Genomic DNA, 13,747 nt, shown 5'->3' with positions numbered 1-13,747 from the left:
GAGCATTGCAGATAATACCCTGAAGCTGTATTCTTGAAGCCTAACCAGCGGTTCTGGTTTTCCACACAGCGCCAGTGACTACCACGCCCATCCCTACAGTTGAGCAACAAATCGCCATTGCCCCAAGGTAATAAGCCTATTTTTTGATCCGTAGCTGAGACAACTAAACCACTCTGGATGTCGCGAATAATGAAAGTCCCTCCGTGATAAGGAGGACCTATCCTTGGTGCATACGGTGGTGGAGCGACGCCAGTGAGTGGCTCTGGTGGGCTTGTGTAGGTATTAGTAGGCGTCAGTACAAAGTCGGATGAATAGTTTGATGAAGTTTCGACATCCATGGTGAGACGGTTAGGGATTGTTGATCTGGAGGATGTAACTTGGAGAGATTTACTGGTCTGAAAGACAGAGGTTGAAGGAGATGATTATCTATTGATGACCGCCTGACTATCGACCGTCGACGGATACGGTGCGGCCCCCTCCTTTCGGCACCTGATTTATATAGACCCATTACAAAATAGGACAACGACCTATCAAAACATAATCCGTAGAAAGGATTGCTCAGATAGTTTACAAGGATATGCATAGTCGATAAATTTCAGCTAACCAGGTTTATGCGGCTGTTTCTATACACGATGTTTCTCTGAAAGTAAGCATATCCCAATGATTAACCACCGACGGAAGGATCACCCTGATTGGTATTGTTCCGGTGTCGATGCTATGTGGAGATCGGTATAGCAATAAGCTCGGTTGAGTTGGATTTGAATACGGAACCTTTGAGAACCCCAGGAAAGGGCTAACCCATTTTTGATTTAAGCGAAAAATGGTAGTTAACTATGGCAACAAATAACATAACATAATTTTCGTAGAGTTTCTTCATCCATCAGAAAGCATCAGTAACCGGATGTTCAACTTCCAGAAACTCCCATGCTGTTCCTCTTTCTCCTTCTTCGCCAACCACCAGCTTCGTTTTATCAGGGCCGCCTATTTTCATCGCACGGAAGCCATCCCCATGCTTCACAAGCATCTCATAGCCACCACTCAACCAATAATGCCTGGTGCAGAAAAATTGTAAAGAAGTGTGGAATTCATCCTTTGCCCAGAAATGCCATTCGCCATTCTCAAAGTATTGCCCGATAAACTGCCCCGAAACCGTATTCTTGAAGCCTAACCAGCGTCCCTGGCTTTCTACACAGCGCCAGTGGCTACCACGTCCATCACGGCAGTTGTCCAACAAGTCATTGTATCCAGAGAGCAAGGTTAACCTTCCACCCACAAGTGTGATAACCAGGCCTGTTTGGGGATCACGAATGATGAAGGTCGCTCCATCGAAAGGAGGCCCTGTCTTTGGTGTAATAGACGGTTGTTCGGAACCGACCTCTGCGCATGACTCCGAGTCCGGTATACTGGTATGCGTAGGCGTTATCGCAAGGTCGTGTAAAGAATTTGATAAAGATTCAGTATCCTCCATGTCTGGTATGGTTGACGTGGTTGTTGACCTGGAGTGGAAGTTTCAAGCACCAGGTTAGTCTACTATTTTGAAAGATAGAGGGAGAATATGATCTAGTGATGACCACCATAAGCTATAAAGTAAGCGATGGAGAGACAGAAGAAGAGCAACATTGAGAAACAGGCCTTGCATTTATTGGAAATCGGGGGATATGCACAGCAAATAATCTAGGGGTTTGTTTGGAAGGCAAACATGAGCGGTTCTATAGAAGTCGATGGTGTTACTGGTATGCTCCAGAGCTGCAAAAGGACCATGAGCCATATGCCGTGCAGCTTACCGGAAGATAGAAAGATATTTGAGAAGTCTTCAACGAGAATTAGACTAGGGTAGGTCTCATATTCTCTAACAAGTAAAAGTAACAAGAACTCCAAAGCGCCAGGTATCGCTCCGTGACCAAGAAAGCACAAGAAAGAAAATCCAACCAAGACAAACCCCAATAAAGGGCAGATAGAATCAACAAGCAATCTATCCATCACCCCTACCAAGAAGGCACAACCTTCTTCAAAAACTTCATAAACTTAAAGAACCCCACCGCATACTCAACATTCCCATACGGATCAACAACCCGCTGAGGAAACGCAATCCCAGCCCCAAACAGACCAGGAATCTTCTCCTCGGATGGGGCACTCTCATGAAAAGCGCCAGTCTCATGATCAAACTCCATACTCAACGGCTTCGCCTCATCCCCATCCCCCTTAACCAACTTAGGCAACGGATCCCTCGTAAACCCAACAGCTTGGGTAATATAGTCACAACCAGGCAAATGAACCCGATACATATCCTTCTCTTTCACCTCACCACCCGCACAATCAACCTTACTAACAATCTTCCCCGCATCCGAGCCCGCCAAAACACCCTCTTCAAGCTGAGTACGCGCAAAATCCGCCGCAAGTCCCTTCAACCCCGTATTATCGCGCAATATCCACCCATCCATGAACTCCGCATACCGGAGCTTATGGCGGGTGAACCATTTCACGCGTAGGTGCGGGTGAGAAGACTGGGCTAGCGTGACGAGATTTAGCAGGGCCAGGATAGCGCTGTGGGAGGCGCCGACGACGGCAACTGTGGTGGGCTTTGTGGTGGGCAAGGTTTCGGAGAGAAGGGAGGGTTTTAGAACGGTGTCTAGGTCTAGGTTGTGGATTTCTAGTCCTGGGATTGGTACGGGGAGGTTTGTTGGGTGGGAGCCTGTGCAGAGGATTAGGCGGGATGTTTCGATTTCGAGGTCTTCGGAACCGTTGTTGGAGGATTGTTTGATGCGGACAGTCCATTTGGGTTGGTCCGGCTGTGATGTCATTGTTAGCGGTGCTTTTTGATATTGTGACCTTCTGGTCTCGCGTCCCGTCTCGCAGGGAGGGCGGCCTACCTTTGAGTTCAAAGTGGCAGCGGTGACGAAGCCCTGATAAGCATAGACCTGCTCCATCTTGACAAGACCGTTCGTAAGACCGCGGATCATGTCAGCGGCGTAGTGTAGGTGGCAGGTCTTTTCCTGGTCCAGTTTCGCCATGGTGGTGAAGGCATTTGGGCGCGGGGTATTTTCGATGATGGTCCGGAAGGGTTGGAGGGATGTGGCGTAGGACTGGAAAAAGGAGACCTTGGTGTTGCTGGGGACCTCGCGGTATTTGCGGTTCACTCGGCCTGACTCAAAACTGGGGTCGATCCAGGCTATTGAGCCTAGTTGTCGCTCGAGGAGGTTGCCGACGACTGCGACGCCGGCTGGGCCAGCGCCTACGACCACGGCGGCGCATTTGCGGGTAGTTGTCATTTTGGCGGGATTTGAGATATCTGGAGTTTCGTTTGAAGAAATGGGAGGGGAGGGAAAACTGGCAAGTAGAGAAGGGGACAGAATTTAAGATGAAAAGAGGAGAGGAAATGCAGATGCAGATGTAGACCAAAAACTGGATTGATTGGGGTATCTAAATAAAGCGAAAGTCACACGGCGCACACCGCAAGAAAGGAGGGGGGTTTTTGGTTCTGTACGATTAGTATCCGTATTTCAGCCAAGGAATGCGTCAACGTTTGGCAGAATCCCCTGGGAAGCGTCACCCTCGCCCTCTGGCCCCCGTCCCGATCATCATTGGTAGCGCAGATAACGCAACCAACAGCCAGTAAACCAGGTCGGACCATCGCCAAAGGCACGGGAACCCTCAAACCAGTGACACATCGCGCGGCCAGGAAGTGGAGTTGGGTATCATCATCGTCTATGCATCCCATCTCTCGGTCGAAATGTACATCAAACCCCTCTTAGACCAGACAAACAGAAACTCAGCTGATTATCGAGGTCCTCGAATTGGCTAATGCCGGCCGAGAGAGGGAAAACTGACGCAGCGGGCCCCACTGTCGCGGACGGTTGTCGTCGGCCTGTCGGCTTGTCGGATGTGTCGGGGGTGCGTGTGAGCGGCGAGAGGCGAGAGGGGGAAATAATGGGCATCCTGGGTATGGCCTCATGGTCGAAGGGAGGCAGCCCTCAGGGGGGTTGTCGGGGTTCTTTTTCGAGTGATCAGATGGAACAGCATTATGTTCCAGGCATCTTTGGGCCAATTCTGGGGAAAGAAAGAAGGGAAGCTGGTGGTGGGCGTGCTGGTAGTCTTATACATCAACGGGTTGTCGATCTTGGCGAGCACGCAATTCTCGACACCTCAGGCAGAAGCACTAGTCTAGTACTAGTCCACTATGGCTATGGCTGTGACTCTGACTATGACTATGACTATAGATAAACTAGACCCTGAGACCTATTCTAGTTTGGTATACAGAGTAGGGATAATCAAAGTAGACTATTTTCAGTGATTTCATTTGCAGAATTGCCTGAAAGCACATCTAGTAACAAAAGTAGTAGATAAGGTCTTGTCCAGTCCAGCCGCATGCCTCAAGCTACAGAACTCTCCTACTAGTACTAACCACCTCAAACAGCCCAGAAAACCCTAGCACTCGCCTGAAAAACATGATTCGCCCACTGTCCAAACCTCGCCCGACCCCAAAGCGCAACAGAATCCCCAATTTCCAATTCACGCACAAATTGGCCGTCCAATGTATACCGACCACGGCCCTCTGTACGCTCAATATCATGCGCCTCCGTAGACTCAGACGACACATTGTCCAGATAATGCCAGATAATGACACGGTCCTGCGTTTCCGAAACTCTCGCCCCATTCATTTGTAATTGTCTACTTCGCGGAAGTAAAAGCTCATCACTCGGTTCAAAGTGTCTCTTCACTTTACCCGTCTCATCTTCCAAAATTTCCTGCTCCGCGCCATCCACATACATCCTCTTCTTATGCGCTTCGCGGATGACCTCCACATCGAACCAGGTAAATGATCCCTGATACATATTCTCGTGTATCCGTGAGCCGCCCTGATCGTGAGATGAGAGGTGGAAGATGATTTTGCGGCAGGGGTGAGCAGTGCGGTGTGGTAGGGGTTTAGGAGATTCGACTTCCTCGAGAGACTAGATACGCAAAAATAAGTTAATTAGCACATCTCCCCTTGGTTTCTTTTCAAGCCATCAGTTTTGCTTTGCTGGGCCATAACAAACCTTCCTATCAAAGCAAAGCGGCACAGTCTTAAACAAGACCTGATCCCGATCCCAAAGAATCCTCCTCTGCCCCTCCATCACATGCTTCGTCGAGGGCCAATACTCTGCCTGGTCGATGATAGTGTCCACCAGCTCGGGAGGTACTAGCTTCTTAAGCTTCCATTGGAGCATGTATCGGACTTTGAGCACGTCCCAGAGCGTGGGGAAGAAGTTCTCTGTATCTGGATCTGGTTTGGAGAGCGAGCTTGGCTGAGGCTGCTCGCCGGAAGAGTCGTTGTCGTTGTTGTTTTCATTGTTCTGGTTGTTTTCGTCTGGGTTGCGATTTGAGAGTCCGAATAGTCCCCGGCGCAAGCGGAGGGGGAGCATGGTGAGGGTAACTTTTGCTATCGCTGTCGCTATAGCTCCCAGGTTCAGCGTGTATGGAGAGGAGTCAAATGAGAAATGTAGACCAGCAGTATTTGCAGGGCGATCAATAGTATTGGAAAGAGAGAGAGAGAGAGAGAGAATAAAGAGCCGGGGGGTGGTTGAAGATCAGATCAGGCTGCAACCCCACCAGAGCTCAGCCGCGAATCGAATCGCCTTTTAAGTTGATTCCAAGGTTAGATCTTATGACAGTATTTCCAGGATTATTTCAAGGAAAACCACATGGCTATGTAATCTCCATACATTGATGTACAGTGGCAATTTAAGTCTTGGAAATGCCAGTTCAAATTAACTGGAGCTGGGCTATCTTATCGCAGTCACCCCGCACCTAGGGTCATCATGGATCCCCCTTGAAGTTTATATGTGCTGTACACAAAATAATCACGACTCTACCCACAATGAGCTACCAGCCAGGTTGATACTAAATGAGAAATAGAAGAGCAACTTTGTGGTAATATATCTCATCTGGTTGATGCCCCCCCCTCCCAAAAGGGGGATTGGCCTTTCTAGGACGAAAAGTTTAGGTGAAACAACGTCGATCCAACTTGTTTATATGACGTCAGGATGCTGGTACTTAGAGACAACCCCGAAACCCCGTCTATTCTTCTATGTAGTATCTTGATAATACCAATAATGTGCTAAAAAACATTAATTATGCGCCGAGGGTGAAGCACAGAGTACAACCTCCCCTCGAACGATATCTAAACTCTGCAACACCATATCCATCATTCCGCCTCCACTCAGACTCTCGTAAATAGCACTCACGCGGCTCCCGATAGTCTTCTTGTCTTTTGTAGGCAGACCCTCACGGGCGTTATACAAAGGGTCATCTCTCAGACCACAGTGCAAGGGTATATTGAGCGTTGAGCGAACCCACAAGTATAACTGGGCAGATCCATGACCAAGTTGTGCAGCGACATCTGAGGGAGCGATTGTAGGACTTGGGTAGAACATCTCGTTGGCCGTGCTCTCAGTCATGTTCTGGAAGTCCTTCTTGAATGCTATGAGCATCGGCATTGTACAATTGTTCTCATTGGAGGCCAGGAATTCAGTGACTGGTGACATGACCGCGTCCACTACGTGGGGTATACGGTCTCTCCATGTATTCGCATTCCAGTGATACCAGGTTGATTCAACGATAGGGCATAGAATCTTGGCAAGGGCTTTGGTCTGTACATCCTGGAGTTTCAATTCAGAGAGAGCGCCGTCTGCGGAGGCGTTCTTCAATTTCGCATGTACTGTTGAAAGGAATCGGATGTGGTTTGCGCGCATTTCGACCGCCTGGCAGGATACGTAGATATGGCAAGCACTCATATGTGCGACTAGGTCTGCTGCTTCCATGGTTCGTCGCGCAGAGATCAAAGCAAGAGAGTTGATTCCTTGGTTGTGCATCTCAGCGGACATGACGTGGGAGGAGACCGGGTGCGTTAAGGCTGCCAGTTCAGACATATAGGCGGACATATTCACGTCGATACCTTTCATGGTATAGTTCTCATGCTCACTGGGATTAAGATTGGCTTCAAGTCCATTATTGGTGTTGGGGCCGATGATTTCGGTGACTTGCGACCAGAGCATCCGTCCGATCATTTGAAGAGCTAGCCGTGTCTTATCCATAGCAGAGGTAACGGTAACTGCCTGGAAGTTTCCACCTGAGTATACTTCCCCACCTGTGGGATTCACGATAGGATTATCGGAGGTAGAGTTTAGCTCAACCTCTAGCTGGCGTTGGGCAAGCAGCAGATCCTCCAGATATGGACCAATCCACTGTGGTGCTGTTCTGGTAGAATACCGGTCTTGCCAGAGACCTTCGCCAGTCCTTTTTCTTGACTCAAGACCATCAACGAACTTAGAGCCACTTAAAAACTGCCGAATGTTGCTAGCGGCCTCAACTTGACCGGTATGGGGTCGTGCAGTATGAATAAATGACTGCGCCCATTCAACATTCCCGCCCATACACTCCGAGGCGAAGGCCGTAAGCATTTGAGCGAGTAATGCAAACTTTTGCGCATCAAATAGGACTAAGCTGGCCACCGCGACTGACGGCGCAGTACCATTAATCAAACCCAATGCTTCCTTCGGGCCAAGTCCAGACGGTGACAATCCAGTTTCCTTCAGAGCCTCCGAAGCAGGGATCACCCTAGCGCCCTTTCCTTTGCCGATTTGAACAAAAACATCAGGGTTCCCAGCAATTGCTCCAGCGATATATGACATAGGCATAAGATCACCCGAAGCAGAGATTGTGCCCCGGAGGGGTATCATTGGGGCGATATCTTTGTGTAGCAGATTCACAAGACTTTCAAGCACGCAGAGTCGTATAGCACTGTGCCCACGAAGGTTTTGGTTGGCACGAGCAACGATAGCCCCACGAACCCACGCGGGTGGCATGACATGAGATGGCTCTCGCTCCGAATTGCTGGCCGGGTTCTTATCCGCCTCAGTAATAATTGCACTCTGTGTATGCTGCAATAAATGAACCTGAAGATCGAGAACATCACTAGTCCTTGTGTCCGCACTTCCTCCAAAACCAGTATTGACTCCGTAGACAACGTATTGGTGAGATAGGTAGTCGGCGAGGGTATTCACGCTTAGCTCGAGTTGTTTTGCAAGGTGTTCGTCTTTGCTGATGGTAGGCTTGATGTCATGGCGGGCTACTGCGATGATGGAGGCAATATCAAGGTTGTTCCCGTCGAGGACAATGGCTGCTTTTTTCTCTTTCAATTCCTGGAGTCTCCTCCATATCTGGAGGGTCGCGCCCGCATGTGGCGAGGACATGTTGGACCAAGTCATGATGCACAAGGGACTCGGGGGTAAAAGGGATGAAGGGGAGTTTCACGAGACTGCCAGTGGACTGTGTGCGTTTCAAGTTCGTCTCTCGGAAATGTAAACCTTAAGCTGTGGTTCCTGAATCCTGACACACACCGTGAACGTTGATCGGGACCACGTGCTTCAAGTTGGCATTCACCTTTCACAGTTGAGGTCAGCTTGCAAAGTTGAGGAACTTCAGATCTTTAATACCTGCTAGTAGCCAAGGGATTTAATCTATTAAATTCTCCGTGATCATCCGCCCCCCCACCCCGATCTTACCTAGGCAATCGTCGAATCTTGTGCCCATTTCCATGACCAATCACTGGTACTTGTGCTAGAATCACTAGTAATGGGTGGTAGTGGATCGAATGTGACATGAGTGTAGTGTCTTCGGTATGAAGCTACTCTGCCAATAATGGAACGACAACAAAGTGGTGCATACGAGCTAACTAAGCTATAAGCCTGAAACCTCAAGTCTCAACAACTATGTTCGTACACACACAAATTTGTATGTGCCCGAGCATGAATACAGCTCTTAGCTGAGTTACAATGATACAATATACCCATGCCTTACAATACTAATTCTCCGTTGATACCGACGATTTAACTTTTTAGACCGCCAGATCTCCGAATGATCCACAGGCCAACAGCCAGCCGCTGCAGTAACGGCCCCACTGTAAGTGACAGCGTGTAAACATGCAGCCGGTGCGGTAAATCAATCCAATTTCTCCGAGTTTGCAGATCTTGAGCAAAAGCAACTATACAAGCTAGGGTCCAAGCTTCACTGCCATTCAATGTCTCTTGACTCTGACAGTGACGATGCATGCCATCCACAAACATGATTTTGGGGATGACATATGCCATCAGTATGAGGTATACATTTTTTTCATTCCATCTACACGCATACCCTGGTAGAGATGTTTCACATGTATTTACAATTTTCTATGGAGGTATCGAAGAGTACCTACGCAAAAATCATATATGATTTTGCTCACTCATGCCCAGGTGTGCTACAGTTGGGTGTTGACATCCATCACGGAGCCTGTATTCAGGCCTAACGTTCACTGGCCTTTGTTCTCCACTCCTCTAGATTTCGGTCTCGGTTTTTTGGGGCACATATATCATGCGACTCTCCCATGGCTCGCTTCTCCAGTCTGTTTCTATAACTGGGAGACAATTCGTACCGACCCTGTAGTAGAAAGTGGTGTCCACTCTTGCCAGATATATCCCTAGATGTTTGACACCACGTTTCATGCCGGCTGCAGCCTGAGTGTGACGTCCACAGTAGATGTGAGCGAGTGAAGTGAGTTCGATATTCTCGTCAATGTCAACCACAGGAAAGGTAATACGAAGACCTAGATTTGTTATTGCATATGGCTCCTGATCTGTGAAAAACGTCGGACGTCCCAGAAAAATGTCGTGGGAATCGGCAAAACAGTCCACCGAATCCGCGAGTAGGCCATGAAAAGTAAAGAGATCATTTGGAGAGCTTTGCGGGTCGGTCCATGCAAAGATAGTACCATCCACTGAGACCTTTATAATCTCTTCTTGCAGCCGAAGGAAGGCCTTCTTTCCCCCTTCTCCGTATAGTAGAGGCATATTGACATCAAATATACCCATGAGACAGTATGCCATATCTTCTGACCTTTTTGTTTGACGTCGAGAAGCCCAGGACATTCTCTGTGCAATCGTACAACGCCGAATTCTCATTTTACCATCAAGGACATTCTCAGGAATTTTGTAATCGCGGCAAGAGTCCCAAGTAGAGATCTTTTGTCCCCAAGCTTATTCCAGTCATGCGAGAAAAACTGTATGTTGCGCGGTGCTAATAGCTCCTGTAGTGTCCAACCTCGCTGAAACCATTCACTTTTAGCCAATTGCTCAACATTACTGACATCAGCCAGATACACATAGCATTTCGTGGCCTGTCGGTACCACTCGAACATAGAGTTGATAGCCTCGGATAGCTCAGCGCTACTGTCCTTGTTGATACAGCATGTGTCGACCCATGCGAATTCAAAACCATCATCACAAGCTTGTTGACAGAAGCTTTCAACCTTCCACCACCTTTTCTTCTCTAAGTCGGTGGTCACGGCTTTTTGATGCAGCATTTCTTGAAACGATATCTCTTCCTTGGTATGGCCCCATCGGTGAGAAAGGATGGCATAGTTCTTTGGTATTTCATTCCCGACGAACTCCTGGAGGTTCAGAGCCGGAAGGGAGCGTATGTCGATTAAATGCATCAGTTCCAGTGGTTGATGAGGTTGGGCCTAGGTATTTTCTGTTAAAAGGTCGAGGGGTCAACAACTTGAATCTCACGGGCGAGGTTCCCCGCCTCATGCTGCATGAATCAGGTGATTGGGTGCTTCGAGATGCTTGGGGGCCGTACTATTTAGAGTACAGTGGGGGATCAGTAACTACTGGAAAGCAAAATAGTACTACACAACTGAGTCTACACAACTGAGTCATTCAAAGAACTTAAGTTAGAATCATCCGTTTAGATTTCACGCCAGACTGCGGGCATTTCGACCAAACACCATAAACAGGCCGACATATATGCGTGGTATGTACACCGACAAACGCCAACAAAGACAGGAAAAAAAAGAATAAGAGAAGGTCCACTTCCCCCCGAGGAAACAACCGATGCAAGAGAAGTCAAAGTTACTCCTATCGAAGTAGAGAGGGAAAAGATCCACAATAAAAAAGAGAAGAGAAAAAGACACAAGACAAGTCACATACCCCCGCATAACAAACACCTCCGTATGGGTAAGAGATAGGGAGAACAAAGTCGTATATGCCTCGACCTGGGGGATTTTCTTTCCATCCAAATCGGAGTCGGCTAGGTCAAGCCAGCAGTGCGTGACATGAGCTCAGAAAGACCTGACCTGACCTGACCTAGCCGGCGGTTCATACACAAACAATGTCACCCTTCTCTCTTTCTAGGTTGGAACGCTGATCAGGAATACATTTGCCGGCAGAGAGCAATAGCAGAAGTAAAACAGTGGGGAATCTTCATTAGGCGGGAGGAGATTGAGGAGATGGGATAATGTGGAGTTTCGATACAGATCAAGTGATGGGACGTTTCTGTCGGGGGAATTTGTTCAGTCATGAAGGTGCGTAAAGGAAATATCAGCGTTGGGTTCAGTTCGTTCCTCAATGCTTATCGCGCTGGCATATGACTTGATCCAGATCCCGTTGATAGCTCGGTCTGCTGAGGGCGGTAATGAACCGCATCAACGGGTTTCGAGGTCAGGGGGGAAGTATCTGGTTTTGGACCGACAGAGTGTTGGAACAGACTTGATCGAGCAGGGGGAGGGGGGAGAAGAGAGGATTGCGGGCGGAAGAGACGTCTGCTAGTGGAGAACGGTGCTCAAGGCCGTGACTCGGGTGTGGTTGAGATTTTCGAACATCGAGTGGGGAGGAACTTTGGGAGCGGAAGCCGGATTTACGCTCGTTGTCATAGTCCGGATGTCGCCACGACCCTTGATGTGGGTGTCGCGGGTCTTGTTCAATGCCGTAAGGGGTGTTGTTGGCCGATGAATTCGCAGCTGAAGCATTCTCGGGAATGGTGGATGCTGATCCATTCGGAGCATGCACATCCACCATCCGCTTCTGAGCTGCGGGTGTCGCAAATGATGATGTATTAGGGGCCTCAAAGGCCCGCCCTTGAGGTCGATGAGATTGAGGATATTGGTGTTGGGCTTGTTGCTGATGGATTGGATGTTGCGGGTTGGCCCAGGGTGTTTGCTCCAAAAAGGCTTCTTCGGCTTCGGCTGCAGTGCGGAACATATTGGATGACATGGCTGACATGGCACCGCGAGGTTGTAACGTGGCGGACGATTGCGATTGTCTTGAGGCCACGACACGAGGTTCGACTGTAATTCCCATCTTCTCCAAATCGTCGTCTAGCTCTGATGGGCGAGCTCCTAGCAAGGTTGGAGCGGCTGGGAAACCAACGTATTTTGCAACACCTGCCATGACCGAAACCTCTTGATTGTACGCAGCTTGGTGCGCAATTTGTTGAGATCGACGGGTAGGGAATGGGATGATGTGGTGGGGGCTTAGTTCGTCGGTCTTGAAGCGATCATGCTGGATGGCATAGAATTGCTGGCTGATCGCGCTTGAGTGGACTTCGCGCACATCCCGAACTTTTTGGAAGAAGGTGCTGAGAGCTTGCGCACGTTCGGCCATGCTCTTAGTAACAAGTGATTTCATGCGGTAGTGGTACAAGGTCCGTTCGTATTGGAGCTTAGCATCCCGGTAATGTTGTACACACTCGATCTGGCGCAGATATTCGGGATGGGTCGGGTTTGGTCCGTTCAGCATTTCTAGCTCACGATTAAGTTTCGAGATCCGCTCATCATAGATCCTGAGAAGAGGTTAGCAAATGGAAGGGGGCCCGCAAAGGGGAGGGGTCCTGACTTATCACGCAACGCTGCGAATTCTTTTTCTAGCGTTGCTAACGACTCCATCGCAGACATCTTTTTCGCAGCTGAACAGTATGTAAGCAAATCTGATCCCAGGTAGGCTCCAGCGGCATGCGACTTACATTCTTCTTCAACTCTGGCAGCGACGTCTGCATTGTGGGGTCCCTCGACACGTTCCACCGGCTCTTCATCTTCGACGAGGGTATCGTCAACAGCATCCTCTGCGATGAGCTCGCCGCCTTCCGTATCCCCCTCCGTATCTGCATTTCGTTTTCCTTTTCGTTTACCCTTTTTGCTCTTCTTTCCTTTAGTTGTCACAGTGGGTAGGTCTGATTCGGGAAGGTCGTCGACCGGAAGTTCGTCGTCCATGGTCGCGGTAGGGTCATCCATCATTGGCTCTGGGGAGAGAGGGGTATCATCGTCGATTAGGTCGCTCAAATCGCTTTTGAGGGAGCTCCGGCGTTTCTTCAGTGGCTCATCGTCGCCGATTTCTGTGCCAGTGTCGTCACCGAGCTCAACGCGTTTGCGTTTCTTCCCAATGCTATCGGGAAGCTCAACGTCATCGAGCAACTCCATACCTTCCTCGATAATTCCATTGTTTTGAGAGGGTCGCCTCTTGCTAGGCGAGTCATCCAGCGCATGCTCCTCTTCCTCGTCCACGTCCTCCAGGGTAGTGGACTGATGGAGTTTACTGGGACTAGGACCAGCGCTGCCAACGCTGAGTACGATGTCTCGCTTTCGAATGTTGTGAGGGGAGTCTTCGAGGCGCTCAGTTTCCGCCTCCGAGTCGTTTTCAAGCTGCCTCTCGGGTTTAGGAGACTCTTCAAAGTCAGACGGCTCGTCGTCTGAAACATCGTCGATTTCACTCAAGCTGCTAGAGCGTCCATCGTCCATGAGCGGGTCATCCAAGAAGGGATTTCGTTCGCCATTGGTCATGGTAGATTCTGCCCCCGTCGTTGGACCGACGGAGGCTTGCTCTCTGCTTTCGGCTACCTCCATCTGCAATCGTGCGAGGCACTAGGGCAGTTAGAGGCGGTATGTAGGAGGAGAAGAGGT

At 49.3% G+C, this 13,747-nt stretch overlaps 5 protein-coding genes across 5 annotated transcripts; all 5 read right to left on the bottom strand.

Moving 5' to 3' along the window:
* Nucleotides 1–880: 880 nt before the first annotated feature.
* N7509_007765 (uncharacterized protein) lies at nt 881–1,468 on the bottom strand (the record flags this gene model as incomplete). The annotated part of the gene is made up of 1 exon (XM_056632402.1): nt 881–1,468. The coding sequence occupies one exon, from the start codon at nt 1,466–1,468 to the stop codon at nt 881–883; it is 588 nt and encodes a 195-aa protein (XP_056487953.1).
* Nucleotides 1,469–1,985: 517 nt separating this feature from the next.
* N7509_007764 (uncharacterized protein) lies at nt 1,986–3,269 on the bottom strand (the record flags this gene model as incomplete). The annotated part of the gene is made up of 1 exon (XM_056632401.1): nt 1,986–3,269. One exon carries the CDS (start codon nt 3,267–3,269, stop codon nt 1,986–1,988), a length of 1,284 nt encoding a protein of 427 aa, XP_056487952.1.
* Nucleotides 3,270–4,406: 1,137 nt separating this feature from the next.
* Nucleotides 4,407–5,402, bottom strand: N7509_007763 (uncharacterized protein; the record flags this gene model as incomplete). Its single annotated transcript, XM_056632400.1, has 2 exons — nt 4,407–4,949; nt 5,037–5,402. 2 exons carry the CDS (start codon nt 5,400–5,402, stop codon nt 4,407–4,409), a joined length of 909 nt encoding a protein of 302 aa, XP_056487951.1.
* Nucleotides 5,403–6,107: 705 nt separating this feature from the next.
* Nucleotides 6,108–8,231, bottom strand: N7509_007762 (aromatic amino acid ammonia-lyase; the record flags this gene model as incomplete). The annotated part of the gene is made up of 1 exon (XM_056632399.1): nt 6,108–8,231. The coding sequence occupies one exon, from the start codon at nt 8,229–8,231 to the stop codon at nt 6,108–6,110; it is 2,124 nt and encodes a 707-aa protein (XP_056487950.1).
* A 3,282-nt stretch (nt 8,232–11,513) lies between these two features.
* N7509_007761 (uncharacterized protein) lies at nt 11,514–13,690 on the bottom strand (the record flags this gene model as incomplete). Its single annotated transcript, XM_056632398.1, has 3 exons — nt 11,514–12,633; nt 12,687–12,756; nt 12,814–13,690. 3 exons carry the CDS (start codon nt 13,688–13,690, stop codon nt 11,514–11,516), a joined length of 2,067 nt encoding a protein of 688 aa, XP_056487949.1.
* Nucleotides 13,691–13,747: the final 57 nt, after the last annotated feature.

The sequence above is a fragment of the Penicillium cosmopolitanum genome (genome assembly GCF_028827165.1).
Source record: "Penicillium cosmopolitanum strain IBT 29677 chromosome Unknown utg000008l:1.0-4398992.0:1.0-4402845.0, whole genome shotgun sequence".
Lineage (NCBI taxonomy): Eukaryota > Fungi > Ascomycota > Eurotiomycetes > Eurotiales > Aspergillaceae > Penicillium > Penicillium cosmopolitanum.
Note: the sequence above shows the minus strand (reverse complement) of the source record. Positions and strands in the feature narration are given on the sequence as shown.